Here is a 22,462-nt window from a genome sequence, read left to right as displayed (position 1 = left end):
CTTTTATTAGAAACAGAAACTTAATATCAGTAAAAAAAATCTCAAAAATGGTATATTTACTAATTTTTGTAAGTTCATAATAGCATTAAAAAGTTAAGTTTTCTATTTATTGTCATCATAAGATATTAACATGGTGAGAGCCTTATTGAGAGAGGCCCCTTAATCTTTCGTGAAGGCTATTGAAGTAATGTGATTATTGGGATCAGACGAGTTTCAACGAATGTATGTTGCTTGAAATACTGCTTCGAGAGAGGGAAAATGTAGGGGTTACTCAAAGTACATTTTGAAAAAGTTCATTTCTTTATTACATTTCAATTGTTATAACTGTGTTTATGATGGATTTTGTCTACTGTTTTGTTGGAAATGAGAAAAAAAATAAATCTGAAACTGAAAGATGTTTCAAGACTGTTATAAGATTCAACTATGTATAAATTTATTATGTATTAGGGGTTAGAATATCTTTAGCAGTTTGGCGCCAAAACCAAATGTAACTTGGTCGTTATATAATGGTACATTAAACAATAATACTCAAATACATATAGTTCATCACTATGAAAAGTTCACAAAACAATTACATCGGATCATTCTTGAGCTAGGATAGATGCGGGTAGGGTAGGTAATGGGGACTTTCCCTCTAGAGGTCATTGTCAGTTTTGCGGTATGCCAATCGATTGGTACATCGCAATGCTTCAGCCACACCCAACGACTCGAGACAAGACCGATCAAAGATATCGATTGGTGCAGCGTCGGTCGGCATGGTCGGTTTGGTGTCGCGTGTCGTTAGTATGACTAGATCATTGTATTCAGCATGTACAACAAAGGAAAGCACACGCGTGAAAATTCACCCATGAACTCAAACCCTAGGCAATAAAACTAACTTGAATAGACACACACTGTGCTCCATTAGAATCATGTTGTGCAGTAATTGCACATTTCTTTCGATTCGATCTACACAATTCCCTCCTCCTTTTTGGAAAATTTCATCAACTGTCTCTTAATCCTTATTGGTTTTCTTTCAAAAGCAGCACTCCCCACATTCAAGGTTTGCACATGAAAAAGCAATAGCAGGCGTTCCTTAAAATATAACAAAAGAATACAGGATGCTTGCTAATTTAAATTTAGAAGGACCTTGGTGACCAAGTTATGAATATTCCGTCTATTCATGTCGTTTTTAAAAAGACAACACTGCTCATCGCGCCCTACCCAGTAGCTCTGAGGAAGGTAAATTCCCCTGTCCTGCACCTTTAACGAACTTGACGAAAACATTTTTATTCATTCCTTGTTATGCCGTCTGGCTTTCTAAGAGACAAGGCTTATCAACATTGTCAACCATTCTTGCATGCTTCGACCGTACAGGATCTCTTCGTTTAAATGATTTTACTCCAGGGAGTAGGATGTTGTATTCAAGCGCAAAGACGCCAATCATACATTTCGACTATAGATGACATTTTATTGAATGAATACTGGTATAAATGAACATCATCACATCGCATTGTGGAAAGAAACAAAAATCAGGATGCCTACTCTGTCTCAAAGTGTGCTTTTTATGATAATTATATTTTCGACGCTTTGCCGCCCCAACAGGGCCGGAAACGGTAAATATACTTCATTCTTCCTTGATTTTATTATACAAGCTTGTGGTCTGAAAAGGCATTCCTCAGGCGTACTGATTATATATATATATATGTGTGTGTGTGTGTGTGTATATATATATTATATATATATATATATATATATATATATATATATATATATATATATATATATACATATATATATATATATATATATATATATATATATATATATACATTATACTATACATATATTGTATTTATAAATAGTCTATAATCTATCTATATATTATATTAAAACAAGTAATTAATAAATGGGTTAAAGTATTTTAAAACGATATCTCAGCCAAGGAATGTTATATAGTGTTATTATTATAGCATTTGTAGTATATTACCCTTTGCGCTCCTATAAGGTGTGTTTACAGACATTTATATTAAAAAAGGATGGCAGATACATACTGATCTCGGTAACAAGAAAGCCATCGCCAATTTATTATTGTTAATTTATATCATTACATATACTTTTTTTCAATAATTAATGGCTGTTGCGTCGTAGTCAGCGTCATTCTTTATAATTGTCATTGAATCGCGACTTTTCAGTCGGCACCACATTTGGCAAAGAAATATTGGCCAGAACTGTCAGGAGTTGATAAATGGTAGTAGGGGACAATACCATACCTCGAATATATACCAGTTTATATTTGTCATCTTTGAAAAATTGCTTTAATACTCCACGGCCCAAGCACAAATTCTTTTAAAGTTGTGTAATTATTTCCTGGGATATAGCTTGTATATATATATATATATATATATTAAAAAAAGAAAACCATAAGGCAAATCACAATAAAGTTTACCTATCTGAAATTGCGGTAAAAAGATATTTAAACTATCAAACATTAAACATTGTCCTTTGAAATTCTTCGATGTTGTATTCATGGATAATGATAATAATAAAGATAATAATAATAATACTGATGATAATAATGATATCAATAATAATAATGATGATGATAACATTAATAATAATAATGATGATAATGATATCTAATAATAATAATAATAATAATAATACAGGGAGCTTACTATACACGTAGATATTTTTTATAAGCACTAGATAAAATATGTTATTTCCCACAAATTACACTTATTGCACGTCTGCACAAGTGACAAATCTCATCATTACACAAATTGCTAGAATTAACCCGTTTCGCATCGTTTCATATCACGGGTATTAAGATCATTTTAATATTATTGGTATAAGCGAATATTTGTACGAATCCCAGATCTACATGATCAGGATGTTAATGTTTTATCCTGCTTCAGTCTATTTATTTCATATAATACATACAAGCTCTGTTTCTCCATGCCAACTTAAGATCAAAATGAGTGTAGAATAAATATGACAGAACGAATAATTGTGAATCTTTCATATTTTGGGGGCATTTTATACAACTTAAAACCAGAAGTTTGCGTGCTAAAACATGGTGGGTTAGTTAGATGGATATACATTTTTAGATGCTTTTAAACATGCCAGTTAGTCAACGTTTTATATGCAATATTCCGCGAAAACTAACACTTTCATGATCAAATGTTACTTAATTTTATAAACCCGACATCACAAAAATAGTTTTAAGAGGATATATATATATATATATATATACATATACATTTGAGGCCAGACGTTTAGAAACACCCAGGAAATTAACAATTGCCAAACATCATACAATTTACCGTAACTTATAAAATATCATGACAAATTTGATGTCAAACAAATGAGTATGTCATGCCCCTTCATCACATTTCTATGTCATTAGGAGCTGAAAAATATTTAGGTGTCATTTCCCCCTAAATCTTCATATTTCAGACAAATAAAGATAAACTTGACAAAAACATTTCATATTTGTGCTCGTTGCTTCTCAACACAAACATTTGAGATTACACTTTTTTTTGTTCAGTTGTCGCATCATGATAGAAAATGTAATATAAATCATAGATATATATTTCTATGAAACGACGTTGAAGATATATAGTAATAAACAATAGAATACATTTGGCACCAATATTATTTTTTTCTCCAAAGAAATTTCCACCTGAAATATACTTTAATCCCAATGACAACCCAGTCATTTGAAAGAGCTGATAAAACCCTCTTTCATTTGATACCAATTTCGTTATGGCTAATATAAACAAATATATATGTTTGGTAAGCGAAATGAAAGTCACTGAATTTTATGGGTATATGTAAACTTTTGGCCTCAACTGTATATATACATATATAAATTTATATACATATATAGTTGAGGCCAAAAATAACATACACCCATGCAATTCAGTTATTTTTTTCGCTTGCTAAACATATATATTTATTTATATCAACCAAGGCTTTCAGAAATCTTCTAGTTGAAATATAGAATACAAAAGGCCAGACTTCCAGAATTAATAAAGATGACCAAAAACTTTTTACAGAAAAGGGGGCTTGAATCGATTCATACTTTATGCTTGTGTAGTCTAGTGATCTAATGATGAAATATACAGTATTGGTTTCATAGAAATTTGACGTTTTGAATAGAAAAAATCAGTTTACCAATTTCAAATGATATCAGTCACAAAATCGACCTTGTTTTCAAAGTTATGTGAGGATCCCCATAGCATTATTGATTGCAGTATTCAAATGCTCATAACTTTCTTATTATTTGTCAGATTTTTCTCAAACTTTCGTTGATCTTTTTTTTCTTTTTTTCATACAAGCTATCTTCTTCCAAGGTTTCATTCTCCTTTAATCGTGCGTATCAGTGTATCGATTATTCAAAATTTGAATTGCAACCTTCATTTTCTTTGACAGTGAACGTTCTTTAACATTTCCATTTTATACACATTTTCATCGTCACAGATTATTTTCAAGACAAATAATCTTTTTCTTTTTTCTTCAAAATGAACGACAAAGGAACGTGATGTGATACTAATTTATTTTTATTTCGTAAACTTTTACGTGACAAATAATTATGAATTCAGAATTTGTCAGGTTTTAATATGAACATAAAACAATCATTTTCAAATGAATTTTGATAAAGTGAAAAATGTTATGTCAAGAGATTCCATAAAAGCCCTAAATTACATTTGGAGCAAAATTGAACATAATGGTTGGACTATTGGGTTGGACCCATTAAATAGAATTGAATAACAATTGTAATTAAAGCCGTCCCAATAGTGACTGAATGACTGAATACTGTGTTACTGTAATTATCATGAAAGCATTTCATCTTCATTTGTCTTCAGACAAGTTATCAGATCTGTAAAATTTCCTTGATTCGGATTGACTGAAGAGCACTTTTACTATGGTAACTGTCAGATAAAACAGAGCTTAATGCATAAAACGTCCGACAAACGCTTCGTAGTCCCATTTTGCAGCTGTTCCCCCGGGCCGGCTCATTCTATACAGCAAAATAACGGAGAGCTACCGCAAAACGTTAGGCGTTTTCTTTTCAAATTCATGCACCGATAAATAATACCATATCTTCTATCGCCATCCATCTTTGAAAAATTAGATTCCCTTCGTTTCTTTGCTCGACTTTCGGAATCTCTGACGACTATGATATCTTTAATTATTTTTTTTTGCCAAGCTTTATAACGCGTTTGCTTATACATGAATAGATGAGACGAATACCCTGATACTAATAATAATAATAATAGTAATAATAGGCATTTATATAGCGCCATCTATCTAGAAATATTCTATTCCGAGGCGCACAAGAAAAGAAAGAAAGAGAAAGTTTGGATGAGTGTCAAAGTGCCAATAACTAATACTGTTAGAAAAGATAAGATTTCAGTTTGGATTTAAAGGTCTCCAGTGATTGTATAATTCTTAAATTTAATGGCAAATTATTCCAGAGAGAAGGTGCTGAGGCAGAGAAAGCTCGTGCACCATATGCTACACGTGTCTTGGGAGTCTTAAGAAGTTGCTGGTGTGATGATCTCAGGCTTCTAGCTGGTGCATAAGGCGTGACAAGCTCTTGTAGATATTTTGGTGCCAAACCATTATACACTTTCCAAGTGAGAAGAAGTATTTTAAATTCTATACGCTTCCGGATTGGCAACCAATGTAACTTTTGGAGAATTGGTGAGATGTGTTGATATTTTGATGTACCAGTTAATAAAACCCTGGCAGCTGTATTCTGAGCATACTGAAGTTTATTAAAGGGGAATCCAACCCAAATAAAAACTTGTTTTTATAAGGAAAAGAAAAATCAGACAAGTTGAAAGGTGAAAATTTGAACAATATTGAACAAACAACAAGAAAGTTATGAATTTTTAAAATTTGTAAATATTGGTAATCACTATACCCATGGAGACTTCAAATTGGCCGCATATGGGATGTCATAGTGATGTAAGGCAAGGACTACTCTTCCATGTACTCCAATACATATTAGGGCTAAAATGTAATTTTTCCCAAAAGTTTTATTTCAAATTATATTTTTCTTTCATGAGGACATACTACAATATACTACCTGGGTTATATTTAGATTACTGCCCCAGGGGAATTGGTACTTAGGAGAAAACCACAAATCCCTGATAATAAAGTACATGGCCTATGGGAAAGTTGTCCTTGCCCCTTGTCATAATTTACTTACACAGTTGCCAATTTGAAATCTACATAGTATTAGTGATCCGAATTTTAAAGCAGCTATAACTTTCTCATTGCTTGTCCAATTTCTTTAAAACTTTCACCATTCTGTTTAATTTAATTTTCTCCTTCCCAACATAACATTTTATGGCCAAGGCTGGATTCCCCTTTAACATTGCGTGAGGTTATATTAAAAAGAAGAGCATTTCCAACATCTAATCGAGATAGTACAAATGAGTGTATAAGCATAGCAGCAGACTTATGGTCAAGGACTTTCCTCATGCTGTTAACATTATGAATATTATAGTATACTGATTGACATATTTTCTTTACTTGTGCATCCATAGACATATGTTCGTCAAATACGACACAGAGATTTCGAACTGATGACAAGGCTTTAATCAAAGAGTCCCCAACCTGTATAGTCCGGTCCTTAATCAAATGACTTTGTGATTTAGAACTAATAATCAACAAGTCTGTTTTACTTTCATTTAATTTCAACTTATTGTTTAGCATCCATGACCGCATATCATCTATTGTATTTTGTAAACGAAGCCTGGCAGACAACTCACTAGCAGGGTCAGTTGGATCAAATGACACATACAACTGTGTATCATCCGCATACATATGAATGTCTATGCCATGTTTATGCGCAATTTTTGCAAGAGGACTGGAATAGATGGCAAAAAACAACGGCCCGAGAACTGAACCTTGGGGCACTCCAAAAGGAAGTTTAACAGGAGACGACATATTTTCACCAATCTTGACAACCTGTGATCTATCATGAAGATAAGATGAAAACCAATCAAGAACAACTCCTTCTATGCCACAATATTTCAACCGATCCAATAGCAAATCATGGTCAACGGTATCAAATGCTGACGAAAGATCAAGCAGAAGGAGGAAAACAGCCTTCTTGTCATCAACAGCACGAAGAATATCATTTGATACACGAACACAGTGTCCTCTTATTAAGTGAAAACAAATTTGACAAATAATATTTTGCTCTTCATAGATAAAGAAAATACAATCTTCCCTTGACTTCTGGTAAATCTCCACCGAATTTGGGGCACTGTTCCAGTCTACGATTACTACACTACATTACGGTAAAAAAAACGTATTACTATGCGTTTTCATTTAAAAATCAATTTTGATCCTTTGTATTTACTTTTTTTATATATATATTTGTTTCTTAATTTTGTATTTTGTTATATTCATTTATATTCTTTTTTATATAAAATACTAACTGATGTAGTATCTAAAAACTAATGATAACTTCACTTTGGTAAGACTGAAATATCAAATATAATCCACATCATCGAACGTTTACCAAAGCTTGAGACATCCTCTGCAAAGAAAATACGAACAAAAGAATTGTATACCAACAATCTTGGATACTGAGTTCATTGAAATGGGTTATCATAATTATGAAGTGCGATATTATACACATATTGCCTACCTAGGTAGAAGATGAGGAGGAAGAACGAAAGAGAAGGGGAAGTTTACGTGTCAATTTAATTTGTAACCATTCTAATGTAAACTGAAGGCATCAGGCTGATTTTCTTTCAAAAAGATCAAGTTTGCAGGTTACTCGTTTACTTGTCGTTTGCAATTAATATACAGATCGGACGCACATGCATTATCATTAATATCAAATATTGTTATTTTTTAGAAAAAAGATTATTGATGATTTGATCTAAAATAATTTAAACAGAATTACATAAACACTGCATGCCTCGAGAATGCATTGTATGATGTGAAGTAATACATACGTATGTTCATTCAAATCAAGAATTGTTCATATTTAAGATGTAAAGTGCATGCGCTTTATAAATCTTACATAATTATACATGCACTTCACTTTGCACGTTAATTAGGTGTAAAACGCGCTGCAAAGAAAAATTTATTACCCAAAAAGATATAACAGGTTCAAAACATTAATGTATGAATTTTCAATAAGTAATCTAATACGTGTCTTCGGGTTGACCCTGCATGAAGGCAGTCGCTGATTTCAGGCCAGGTTTCCACATCTGTGGGGAACAGCCCACGGGTTGAGGCCCGAATAGGCGAAGGCCTATTCCCCATAATCACGGAACTCTCCAAACCAAAAAGCGTGAAATATTTTACAAATTAAAGTTAAGGGTGAAAGTTGAAATTGTATTTGGAATCCATGTTGATAATCTCGAAAAAAATATATTGCACAATATATAATAATTGTTTGAATACACGTAAAAAAACTAAGAAAAGCAGGAATATAGCTATAATCCAACATTATTGCATGATCATGATCATGAGAAAAATTATGAACAGACAAAATAGGATCTAAATTATTATGAAATATATATTTGGATGTATACTGAAAAGTCCGAAAAAGACACCCCCCCCAAAAAAAAAGGGGGTAAATGCAACTAACAAAGATTTTGAGAATTTGATTTCACCACGTTCCGTTGATACCACTCCAAAGTCTGTCCATCTCAAAATGTTAACAAAACGCCTGTGTTATAAATGTGGAGCGGTGTGGCCCAGTAGATTAGTCTTCGGACTTTGAAAAAGGGGGGCGTGGCTTCGAATCCCAGCCATTTATAGCTAGCCATGGCGTAATTTCCTTCGGAAAGAAATTTATCCACATTGTGCTGCTCTCGACCAAGGTGAGGTGAATGGGTACCCGTTAGGATTTATTCCTGTAACGTTTTAGCGCCTATTAATATGGCGGCTCAGCTACAGCCGGGGTAATAATTATTATGAAACCAAGTATGAAAGCGCAGTTGAGTATATGCACATAGTAACTGCGCTATATAAATGGACATAATTAATATTATAAATGTACTAGTATACTAGGCATGGAACTAAACAAATTAATGTTTATTATTAAATGAAAAATATTTAATATACACTCTTAATTTCATGCGACTTGCATGAAGTTGCATCAGTTAGTTTATGGTGCAATTCATAATCCTTCAACAATGCCCGTTATGAAGCTCACATATCTAATCTCTTATATAATTTCTATAATAACCAGTCTGAAAGCCTGGGGCGGTATTCTGAACATGATGACAAAAGTTATGACAGAGTTACAGAATACCACCCCTGGGGTGGTATTCTGGAACTCTGTCATAACTTTTGTCATAAATTTTGTCATTTCTCTCCGAGATTTGACACCACTATGATTGTCACAAATAGGTATTCTGGACATTGTCTTTTCCCTGTCATATCTCTCAAAATACCCATCTTTTCGGAAGCAAACCAATCAAAATCATCGTTAGTTCCCAGTTGGAGCCCTTCTAGCCAACAGGAAAGCCCCGTGGCAGGTAGGGCGTATCCCCAAAACAGTTGCTGGCATCGCGCAACTACGCGTATATTGATGCGCTTAATTACAAAAAGAGAGACAGGGAGCTGTGAAGAATTTTAGAGGAGAAATTAGTATAAAAGTAAGGAAAACAGAGAAAAAAGGAGGAATAAATATGTAGGGCCTAACTAATTGTAGCATGAAAAAATAATTTTGAAAATTGTCATGGAAGATGAGTGAGACTAATACCACAATCTAATCTAAATAATATAATTATTTGCTTGACATTCAGTCGGCAGGGTATTTGGTACTAAAAGATTTGACAAAATTTATGACTGCTATCCCCCTGTCATAACTTTTGTCATATCTTTTGCTTGTATAAAAGGATTACGCGATTATGCGCGCTAAAGAGAAGAGACAAAATTTATGACAATTTTTGTGACAAAAGTTATGACATCCACCAGAATACCGATTTTGTCATATCTCTGAGATAAGATAAAATATGGAGAAAAGACAATGTTCTTTGTAGATTTGTCCAGAAATGTCCAATTCCACTTGGGACGTTCTTCCTCTCATTGTTCCTTTCCATGTTGCATCATTAATAAATTCATTCGTTATTTTTCTTTCAGTTGGAGTCGCACGGAGTTGCATACTTTTATCATTCTAAAACGTGATAAATGAATAAACTTCCTTTTTTCGAATATAGCACCATTATAATCATTCTGAAAGCAAAATCATGTGATATTTAAATTTTGGTTTTCTGTTGTTTACATGTGCTCGCATCTTTAATAGCTCCATCCATTTACGGATTTGCTTAATAAAGCAGAAAAGAGGAAAGAAATAAGAATGAAAACGGAAGAACCGGTTTGTTCCAGTTTTCTACAAGAACATTTGCATATATGGCATTGAACTTCGCGGACGGTCATTATCTAAAAAAACTATTCAATCTGTAATCATCAACATGAAAAGCGACCTAAAATTACCCACTATAGTGTTTCTTTAGTATGAGTTCAGTATTCATGAAAATATGAGCAAAAGTTAGGCAAATTTGTCACCGTTAGTGCACGCTCCTAAAAAAAGTCTGAAATCCTCAACAATCATCACGATATCATCATTTTGCAAGCAGATATCATCAAAAATGTGAGTAAAACGTAGTGCTGGCCGATTCTCTATACCATTTTGCCGTTTATCTGATATAAAAATCTTACCTTTTGAGCATGAGTTTTTTTTTAAATCTGCACAAAACTTTGGTCTCCCAAATTAGATCACACTTTATTCAGAACGGTTTTTCAGCACAGCGCACATTCGTGTGTCAAAATAGAATTTTGAATTCGCAATACCGGCGAAACTCCTTAACCTACCTCACATACTTCGTTTATAATTTTATAGTTTACAATCTTGCCGTCAATTTGGCACATATAATTTGAATTGTTTTTGTATAAAATGTGAATAATTTGTGAACGAATTGATTGATATTTTTTAAATGTCCGCGAAGTTTGGACACCCCATCATAATTTTTTAAATGGTATATAAAATGATGCATGCACGTGAGTTTATCATGCGATCTATCCTCATGCTCTCCAGTTGAGGCTCTCTTCAATCCGTGCCACGAAGCCATTAGGCTGAGTGCAATGGGGTTACCTCCAATGTTTCCACAAATTACCCGAATTCCGGGTAATCTGGATCATTTTCAGGTAATGTTCGGGTAATGAAAAAATTACAGGAAAATTCTGGGTAATCGGAAAATTACAATTAAACGTAGCACCTTTTAATATCCTTGTTTCATTGTAAGAATTGTTTACGTCGATAGTTTACGTAGCTCAAAATACTCCGCTCGCATTTCGTAATGTTATTCTTATTTTCAAAGAGGCCAGGGGTGGTATTCTGAGATCCATTTTATCTCAGATAAAATAAAATATTTTATCTCCGTTAAAATCAGTGAGATAAAATACCCTTAAAATCTCTCCGAATTGGTATTCTGAGAACCATTTTATCTTCATTTCATCTCTGTAAGACACACCTATTTTTTAATCAATATCCAATTAGAAACGCGCTTTTATAGCTCTCTCATATCACTCCACCAATAAAAATCCATTCCGCCAGGAGGTGTGGCAAAGGGGTGAGACTGCGTCAATTTATTGACTTCAAATACGCTTGCACTATACACTTGCGCGTCTTTACGGAGATTTCTTTTTAACTAAAAGGACAATACTCTCATCTTTTTTCGAAGTCTATATCGCATCTTTTCAAGCATCATTTCAAAGACAATATTAGTCAAGAAAAGTCCTATGAAATACTCTCTGATTGTACAGGAAAAACGTTAAGGTGTTATTCTAAACAAATATGTAAATTTTCTTCATTTTCATGTCACCATTTGGGGTTAATTCACCTAGAAATACTGGTGAAATCAACGTCGCAGAGACAAAATAGCCTCTACCCTCTTTTAAGTTTATTTTATTTCTTCTTCAAAGTAACATGGGCGCAAGCACATAATCTGCGTTGCAATGGCCAGATACGCGATTGGTATGTGTACGCAGGCATTGTTCTGTTGCGTATCATCTGTAGATACGCAAGATAAAATTTATACGCAAGATAAAATCTAAAATTTTATCTGAGAGATAAAATCTCATCTCAGAATACCAGTTTCATTTTAAGAGATAAAATAAAATATTTTAAAGATAAAATGACCTCAGAATACCACCCCTGAACAACAAAAAAAATGTTACATTCCTTGATTTTGGTTACTTGGCTGTATTATTTCCCAATTTTTGTTAAAAATCAATCTTGAAACAGCTTAGTGTTTTTTCAAGGATCACCGTGTCCAAAAGTGGGCGTTGGTCCATCTCTCTGTAGGCCATATAAGCAAGTAAATTTATTACGTTTATCAATATCAGTGAAAAACTGGCGGCTGTCGACTATGCAGAACATTGTAACAGATATATATATATATCACAGGACGAAATTCCGATTCAATACCCATTGGACATCCAAATTGAATATCAATTAGCAATTGGTTTCATGGAAAGTGAAACCGAAATCGCATATAAGGGGCATAATTTTTTTCCCAAATTTTTCTTGGGGAGGGCTCCCTGACCCCCTGTCAGGACGCACCTTCGGTGCGTGTTACAGGGTCTTCGGCATCCCCCCTTTGAAAAAAATCCTGGATCCACCCCTGGTTCAACCGAGGGTTTCCAAAGCCACATTTGTGAATTCGGCCAGTAGGTTTGGGTTTACCTTATATCAAAGTGCGCGTAATGGTCCCCCGAGTTTGCGCAGTCACCAAGTCTTCGCACACGCGTATCTGGTCGATTATGGTTCGCCACGACCACAAACTTTATACATGCAATACATAGAAAGTCCGACTGAAAATGGTAGAAAAATAATGAATTTAATGCATTTCTCATCGAAATCCCCGAATCGTGTGTAAAGAGAAATGGTGCTCAGACATGGGCCACTATTTTTGTCTCGCCTGCATAGCAAAGCGAGATTATAGGCGCCGCATTTCCGACGGAGGCGGCGGTTAAGTTTTTGAAATGACATCTTCACTTATTGAAAGTATATGGACCTAGTTCATGAAACTTGGACATAGGGGTAATCAAGTATTACTGAACATCTTGTCTTTGTTTCAGGTCAAATGACAGAGGTCAAAGTTCATTTAGGGTCAATGAATTTTGGTCATGTTGGGGGTATTTGTTGAATTGGCATCATAACTTATAGAAAGTTTATGGATCTAGTTCATGAAAATAGATCACGTCCCTGGGGTAATCAAGTATAAATGCTTGTTTTGCACACATCTTAGATCACATGATCATGGTCAAAGGTCATTTTGGGCAGTATTTTATTATCATATGAATGTTTTCTTTGTGAATAATTATTCAATTGCTGATTTCAAAGTCAGCACTGCTGCTATATTGAATCGCGTAATGCAGGCGAGACTGCCAGATATGTACCACTTGTTTTAGTTCAATCTGAAAATGACTGGCTGAGGTTTTTTTCCAAGAAAATTAATGTATATTTTTTTCAATTTCTTATGAGATTTTTGGCATGCTTACTCATAAAAATATACGGAACATTATTAACTGAAATTCTTTGTGAAATAAAAAGAAATTCATGCTAAATCTTAACTTAAATAGTTTGGTGCGCGGACATAGGGCCCCCTTCATACATACAAATAACTTTACCAAAGATAGCAACACACTGTATTACAATCTGCGCATACTATAGATAATTTAAATATAAATCTACAATTTATCACGTGGTTCACCTTTGACCAAGTGGACAGTAAACTCCTCAGAGTAAACAAATGGATGAATGAATACATTCTAGTGATTGAAAATGAAAGAGGACATGCAGTGCACTTACTATTGAAAAGATAATTACGATCTATCTGTTCTCATTTACATAGTATCATAATTCAACATGCTTTCTACCACCTTGAAATCATATGCTTATAAAGCTTGTTGTTTATAGAACGTCTTTTAGTTGTACGTGCCTTCATTCTTCGCAAATTATTTATGACATTTCCACTCATCTATGTCTAGAGTCTTTGTTTATTTAGATTTGGCATTCTATTATCCTACGGTATGCCTGTCTATTATTAAAGCAAAAAATACCGAACCTCAGCTTTTCTTCTTCGTATCCCGCTAAAAAACTGACTGCGAACTTTACGATATCGTACCGCGGTGTTCCAAAGTACTAGGGGATGGGGGGGGGGGGGTTAAAACGCGTACCAACAAAAATGGGTACTGGCCTGGCCCCGCCTACCCTAGATAATAAGAGTAAAAAAGTACATATTTGTAGACGAAATAACTTTCTGGTCTATGAAAATATTACATCAATACTGACAATTTTATTGGGAATAATGTAAAATATTTGTTGTTGATGAGAAAATTTAACGAACAAAAGTTGTAAATTCAGACAATGGGGGCGAGATTGTGCAAAGTAGATCTAGTCTTTTTCCAGAGCATTTCAAAATCAGTAACGATACAATGTAAATATTATACAAAATAATTTGAGGATGAACATGCTATTAGGTCAATATTTTTTTTTCATATGTCATCTCATTTTTTAATGTATTTACATGCCATTGTAATGACATTCGATCAAATATTAATTTGATAAACATAAATGAATTCAAACAAAAGACTCCATTTAAAAGATTATCAAAAAGTGCAAAATAACACCCTTAAAATTTAAAAAATTGTTGTTTTTTGGTTTTTGGAAAGATGGACTGCGTGTAGTCATGTGGGCCAATTTCACTTTAAAGAGCATAATTCGCTCTTATAACAATATACCAAAATGTAGCAAGATATCCTATCAATGTGGCATTCATTAGAATTCCTATTCAAAATAATATTATTCCCTGCCAAAATCAATTTCGAAAATAATCTAGCAATATAATTGAACTGAAAATTAAACCCATCTTGAGTTACCTTGTAAAATTGTATTTTTACTTTTGTATGCATAAGTAAAAAGGCAACTCAACAAGGGGTCTGAGGTGCATTGCAGCAAAGATTGCGCTGAACACTTGAGATGGGGACATCCCGATAGACCGCTGGTCCGATAGACCGCGGGTCCGATAGTCCGCGGGTCCGATAGACCGCGGGTCCGATAGACCGCGGGTCCGTTAGACCGCGGGTCCGATAGACCGCGGGTCCGATAGTCCGCAGTGCGTGTAAAATTATGATCAGATACATGTATATCAAATGTCATCGAAAGGTCCAAAGGTCAAATGATACAAGACCATGGGGTTCTATCAGGTGCGGAGCCATGGGGGCGAGGGGGAACTGCCTCTCCCCCCCCCCGCGCTCAAAAAAAGAGTGGGAGAGGGGAAAAGGAGAGAATAAAAAGAGAGAGGAAGATGGGAAAGAAGATAATAGAAAAGAGAGTAAGAGGGGGAAAGGAAAGATAAGGAAAAAGGGAGAAGAACAGGGGGAAAGAAGAGAAAAAAGAGAGGAGGGAAAAGGAAGACAAGAAAAGAAAGGAGAAAGGAAAAGGAGGAAAAAGAAGAAGAAAAAAAAGAGAAAGGAAGAGAAGAATATTTAAATAGAGAGGAAAATGGGAGGAAAGATAAGAAAAAAGAGAGATAGAGGAAGAGGGGAAAAGAAGAGAATAAAGAGAGAGAGAGTGTGGAAGGGGGAGGGAGAGAAGAAAAAAAGATTAAAAGAGAAAAAAGGGGAAAGGAAAGAAAAAGAAAGAGGGATAAGTAATGGGGGAAAGAGAAAAAAGAGGAAGAGGGAAAAGAAAGAAAAGAAAAGAAAGGAAAAGGGGGAAAAGAAGAAGACAAAAATAGGAAGAGAATAATATTAAAAAGAGAGAAAGATGGGAAGAAAGATAAGAAAGAGAGAGATGGAAATGAATGTCGAATGTCCCATTGGGGGATTTGAAATCTCATCTTTTTTTAGGTTGGAATATCAAAAATGTTCAGTTTAATCGTTGAAATATGTATCTTCTTAATGGCTAACTTTTCGACCAGGCCATAATATGTAACATTTCTGCTCGCGCTTCGCGCTCGTGGTAATTATCTAGTTACATACGCGTCCTGTTCAGGTTCACAAACATTGCCCAGAATGTTAAATTTTCAAGACAATATACATGAAATTTGATTTTTAGCTTGCATATGGCTTATGAGATTTAACACATTTATGTTGCTTATAAAGTAAATCTAGGAAATTACTGTCAAGACATGGGCGTTTGCCCCTTCCCCCCAACAAAAAAGAGAGAATCAACGCCTAGAAAAAATAGAGAGAAATGAAAGGGATATTAGGATGAAATATACTATCATTTTCCAAATATTACGTCAAAATCTATAATACTATCACAACCTTGTATTTTTGTAATAAAAGTGTCAACATATTTGCTTGCTCGCTTCGCTCACTGCCAACTTCTTATCAATTTTATGCGATACGCCATATCGAGCCCCCTCGAAATTGTTGGCTCATTACGGCACTTGGACAAATCAACTTTGAGCGGCCGATCGGGGAAAATATGGGTGAAAAAATGGCCCCTCCCCCATTGGCGGAAGCTGGGACCGCCCCTGACTTAGGCTTTTAAGATAAAATACAGGGAAAAAAATCAGATCGCGCATCGGGTTCTCATTATTTATTTAGGCCTTGTTTTTCAAGAATAAAATCTCAGATTTTCTTTAACGTCTACCCCCCATTTCATCTATTTTTATATCTTGGTGCCCTCGATCGCCCCCCCCCCCCTGCACCCATGCTGAATAAATACGCCACTGATGAGGATAATTAGTCGAGATTGCATATTCCCTAGAGGTTATCATTAATAATATTGAAGGGTATACTAAAACAACAGTACAGAAACTACAGCTCCGGTTCACAATATTCTGGTAGGGCTTAATCTGGTGAGAAGTTAAACCAAATTGAAACCCCCCAAAATCACTCGTGCTTCGCGCTCCCACTGATATTACATCATGGGCGGAAATCCCAGGGGGGAAAGGGGGGGAACGTGTCCCACCTACTCAAAATAGTCGGGGGGCACAATATAAAATGTCCCCCTACTATTTTGGTCTTTTATAATCATAGAAATACATTATTCTAAATCGAAATAAAACATGTATTTTGGGACGAGATGACCTTAATTTGGCGATGATAACCCTTTTTTTTGCTTGTTGGTTTTTGAAAAGTGCTCTGTAAAAATGTCAATTTTATGGTTTGAATGTTAACATTTGCTGCTTGCGCTACGCGCTTGCAAATTTTGATTTATCATGTACCTATATTTTTGGGGATTCCATAAAGTTTTCAAAATATCACTTTTCTTGTCTGATTGTTAAGACGCATCAGCTAGCGTGCTGCACGCTCGCATTTTGATTGGCGAGTTATATAAATGTTTCAATATAGTTTATACAACAAACTACTTAAAATCCCCTTTTCATGACAGTTTATCAAAAATTATAGGTCGCGACTTGCGCTCGCATTAATGGTTACAAATATATTAACTGATGCATCCTATTCATAATCTCAAAAGTGAAATATCCAGTTTTTATGCCATGATATCATCAGATTTTGTGCCCTCAATAGGCATTAATAAATATGATATCAATTTAATAATTAAATTGTCCCTTTGTTTCATCTCACGCTTAGCAAGATTAATAGGAAGATAGTCATCATTTTCATATGATGGCATGTCGAAAGGATGTCCCGGTCCTATGTCAAAACTCAAAGTCATAATAATATCAGCTCTTTTTTAAGTGCGATCAATATCCACCTTACAATTTTTTTACAAAGTGCTAGAAATATAAAGCTGAAATTGACTCTCTTTTTTTCAGATCGGACTATCAAAGTTTCATAATTTTCATGATTAAAGTTGTATTTAGAATGCCTAGATTCTAGGTCTAAATATGAAACACGCTCGAGCATGTTTATTCAGATACCCAACTTGTTCTCTAATTTAAATCATTATCCAGTTTCAGATCACAATATCAAAAATTTTCTGCTCGCGCTTTGTGCTCGCATTATTAATGTAGGAAGACCCCATATTACTCATCCTTTTGATGATTTACAAAACATGAACAGAGTGGCCCCCTTTTACGTCTAAATCTCTTTTTTTTTAGGATTTACAAATCATGAATAGAGTGTCTCGTTCAGTAAATATCATGGAACTAAATCTAGAAATTTTCCGCTCGCGCTTCGCGCTTGATTTATTTGTTTTCTCATATACCTATTCTGCTTGAGTTAATAAAAAAGTGCTTAGAATTTCCTTTCTTTGGGTGAAAATTTCGAAGAGATTCAGCTCGCGCTTCGCGCTCGCATTATTTGATTGTCAAATCAAATTTAACAGCTATCTTTTTCATCAGTTCATTTCCCCTCGCGCTTTGCGTTCGTAGTAATTATTAAGTTGCATACATGTCTTTTTCAGGATAACAAACATTGCCCAGAATCAGTTCAACTTTAAAATTTCCCAAAAAATTAGCTCGCGCTTCGCGCTCGCATCATATAAATGAGGATTATGATATTATGTATTAATTTATGAGAATAAAGCCAAGAAGTGACTAATAAGGACTACCCCTTCAAAGAAACAAACAAAAATTATCTTCGAGCTGCCGATCGGGGAAAATATGGCTGAAAACAAATTTCCGCCCCACCCCCCCCCCCTATTGGCAAAGGCTGGAACCGCCCCTGTGTCCCCCTACCTTTTGGTATTTATGTATTCATGGATTTTTTTTCAAGAACACATTAAAAAGTGGTCTTTATTTCTTTTTTAATGTGATTATAAGATAATTTAAGTTAGTCTGACCGGTAGGGAGTAGGCGCCATTTTTCGAAAAGTACACATGGGCGCCAAACATCGGGTCAAATTTGCTCCCCTCCCTCCCCTTGAAATCCTGGATCCGCGCCTGCATGGGTTCTATAACAATAACCCATTAGGGCAATCACCCCCTGACAACTACTTCAAGGAAAATATTATCCCCATATTTTTTACCGCCGGGGACTGTTACCCCCCCCCCCCCAGAAATTTACTCTCCAGACAATTGTCCCAGATAATTATGAAAATAATAATTGTGAAAATGCCTTAACGTGACGACATGGCGTGGTACTTTATCTTACCATGTCTTAATTAATCATTGGCGGCCGAAGGCAAAACATTTAGGGGGATCCACCTGAAACTTTGGGATGGACACAGGTAAAAAATTATTGACAAGCAAATCAACCAAAATTTTAGGAGGGACCACCAAAATATTTTGACAAGGAAAAAAAAAGAAGGTTATCAACCAAAATTAGGGGGGGGCAAAAATATTTTAGGGTGGTCTACCTCAATTTAGGGAGAGGGGGCGCAGAAAAGATATTGACGACCAAAAAAAAGGTTCTCAACTAAAAATTTAGAGGAGAAAGCCCCCCCCCCCCACTTCCGCCGCCTAAGTAATTAATAAGCTTATTATTTCGACATAGCGATATATTCTATCTTGTCAAGTCCATATGTCCACATGGCGAGATATGAAGTGTACAAGTCCCGGCAAGAATCCCGTTGAATCGCCATGTTCTCGTCATGTTGACTGTTGACACATAACTTTTTATAAGTGGACTGACTTGGCAGGATAACGTATCTCGCCATGCGGACATAAAGCTTATTTAGTCGATATGGCAAGATAAAGTGTCTCGCCATGTCGTCAAGTCGATCATGGCATTTTAGAGGCTCCGTATGGCGTCTAGAGCATGGGTGTCGATCACGGGGGGGGGGGGGATGGGGGGATATATCCCCCCCAATATTTCAAGTGGGGGGATGGCCTGTATTATCATCCCCCCCAATTATTTAGGGTAGAAAAATTTAATAATGATGATGAAAAAATGAAAAGTTTGATCATGATGATTATAGTATGCCATCAATCAGTTTGTTTCCCTCGCAATTTGTGTATATTGTTATTAAATAAAAACATTCTTTTTCAGGACTATTAAACAGATGGGTGGAGGTTCAAGATGAAAAAGAATGAAATGTTTATGTATCTGATATTTTTTAACACATGACATAAAAGGACCCCAACGAAAATCAACTTTTGTTGATAGCTAGGGTGTTGCATCCCACCAGTGGTGAATAAATTAATTTAAATAAATCATTAACTCAAAAGGGTGGAAAAATAAAAGGGAGTAAAGGGTGGCAAGATAAATAAAGGAATGACAGTAAGCCCGATGGCGCACGAGAAGCCACACATGTTGTAATTTGTGCTAGTCTTAATTGGTCCGAATCTGCATTTTATCGTCATGCATTAAGAAGAATAAAGATATTGCCAGTCAGGTTAGATTTAAGAGAGAAGTTGTATACACAGAGGCGACGATCCTGGGTGGGGGGGGGGGCAGGGGGCGATCGCCCCACCAATAAAATATTGGGGGGCAAACATATCGTTTTGCCCCCCCAATAATTCCGCATGTGCAACTAAAAAATAAAATAAGATTGTAATGCTACACTGAAATCAGCAAGGGAGATTGAGATACCAACTCGATTTTGAATTAAAATCGTGCTCAAAATGTCTGCTTTTCAGATTGGAATATAAAAATTTTCAGCTCGCGCTTCGCGCTCGCATAATGTACCAAAAAACCCATACTTTTCATGATTATATAGGTGAATATAATGTCCCGTTCTCAATTCTAAACCTCAAAAGAACTTTGATTTTGCAATAATCTTTTGTTGGATATATATCTTTCATTAAAGTGTCCTTTTTTTCCAGATCAAAATATCAAAATTTTCAGCTCGCGCTCGCATCTATTGTTCTTCTAGATACCCATCTTAATCATTGGTACCAAAAATGCTTAGAATATCAAGCTTTCAGGTCAGAATATAAAGAAATTTCAGCTCGCTCTCTAGTGAGATACATGCATCGACCCTCCTCATGAGTTACTACAAACAAACTTAAACAGGTCCATTTTTCCTGTTTTCATGACATACTAAAAAGATTTAGCTCGCGCTTCGCGCTCGCATTTGGTGAAGGTGAGATATGTGTCTCTTTCTCATGAGTTATATATATATATTGTGATCGAGCGCCTTTGGAACGTTGATTCATAATTTTGCCCCCCCCCCCCCCTTCTGAAAAATGGATCGACGCCCCTGTGTATACATCATGCTCAATAAACAGATCACTATGTACATGGTCCAGTCAATTTTTGTCATTTTTTTCTCGGTATGAGTTTAGAATAGGCTTACTTGTAACACAAATTGAATTTTCACAAAAATATACAAGTATAGTACACTACAACAATGAAGGAATTTCCAAGAACACCATGCATATCAACCACTCCCAAATGTCCTAACTTGTTATTTTAGTGGGGGTAATGTTGAAATATCCCCGTCCACAAGAACATTTGTGTCAATCATCCCCCCAACAAAGAATACCGATCGACACCCATGGTCTAGAGGGTATATTTCCGGGGGGGGGGGGTAACAGTCCCCGACGATAAAAATATGGGGATAATATTTTCCTTGAAGTAGATGTCAGGGGGCGATTGTCCAGTGGGTCATCGTTATAAAACCCCATGGACTCGTATCATTGACCTTTTGACCTCTTTATGACATGAATTTCACTATATTGTCATGATGATAATTTTACACACACCGCGGACTATCGGACCCGCGGTCTATCGGGCCCGCGGTCTATCGGGCCCGCGGTCTATCGGACCCGCGGTCTATCGGGCTGTAACCCTTGAGATTGGCGGTCAATCATGGTTACACTGCAGTTGCACGCTGCCACGTTGATTGAGTTAAGCATAAGGATTTAGGTTAGCATACGGATCTTAGTAAAGCACAATCTTCTTAAGAATCAAATTCTACTTAATCTTTTGGGGTAGATGTCTTTAGGTTTTAATGATGGGTTATTATTGTTTTCGTTAAGAGTAGGGTTCTAACGTAAGTATAATGATCTTCAAGGTTAAGACATTTAAGTTGAGACACATTTTCTTTTCATTCTTTGGTTTTAAGAGTAAGGTATTGGAAATGACGACGCTACATGGGGCATAAGAACCTTACACTTCAGTTTAGAATATTGAACTAGACTAAAACTCTATATGCTTCGGAAACGTATTCTTAAGTAGAAACCTTAATCAATCCGTAAGCTTAAGGTATGTTCAAAATAAAACTAGCTTCTCGAAAACCCCACTTAACTATTCATTTTTTCCGAAATATCTTCTATTTTCTTTCTTATGCAAAAAAATGTATAATTAAACTATTAAACATTTTATGCGTATAAGGATTATAATGAAAACCTTTAAAAACTTTATGGTTATTAAAAGCATTGCAAAATTTGCATAGAAAACCCAATATATTTGTTTGCTTTGTTTGTTTGAAATTTATTTCTGCGTTCAACATGTTCAACATAATACAACATAATCAATTATAACATAGATTTTACAATTACATGTATATACATTTTAGACACACGTATCATTTACGATCTCTTTCTGAATATAAAAAAAAGTATATGAAGAATATTATTTAACTCAATTTCAGAACGCAGGAGACCGTCGTCATGAGCGACCTG

General features: G+C 35.2%; 1 protein-coding gene across 1 annotated transcript in view; it reads left to right on the top strand.

Annotated features, from left to right (window-relative positions):
* Positions 1 to 501: 501 nt before the first annotated feature.
* LOC121418085 overlaps positions 502 to 22,462 on the top strand; it is a 68,252-nt gene continuing 46,291 nt past the window's right edge. Inside the window, exon 1 of the mRNA XM_041611791.1 lies at positions 502 to 1,595. Within this exon, the coding sequence (XP_041467725.1) occupies positions 1,457 to 1,595 (139 nt within the window). The 5' untranslated portion in view covers positions 502 to 1,456. The remainder of the gene's footprint in view (positions 1,596 to 22,462) is intronic.

Source organism: Lytechinus variegatus, chromosome 7 (genome assembly GCF_018143015.1).
Source record: "Lytechinus variegatus isolate NC3 chromosome 7, Lvar_3.0, whole genome shotgun sequence".
Taxonomy (NCBI): domain Eukaryota; kingdom Metazoa; phylum Echinodermata; class Echinoidea; order Temnopleuroida; family Toxopneustidae; genus Lytechinus; species Lytechinus variegatus.
Note: the sequence above shows the minus strand (reverse complement) of the source record. Positions and strands in the feature narration are given on the sequence as shown.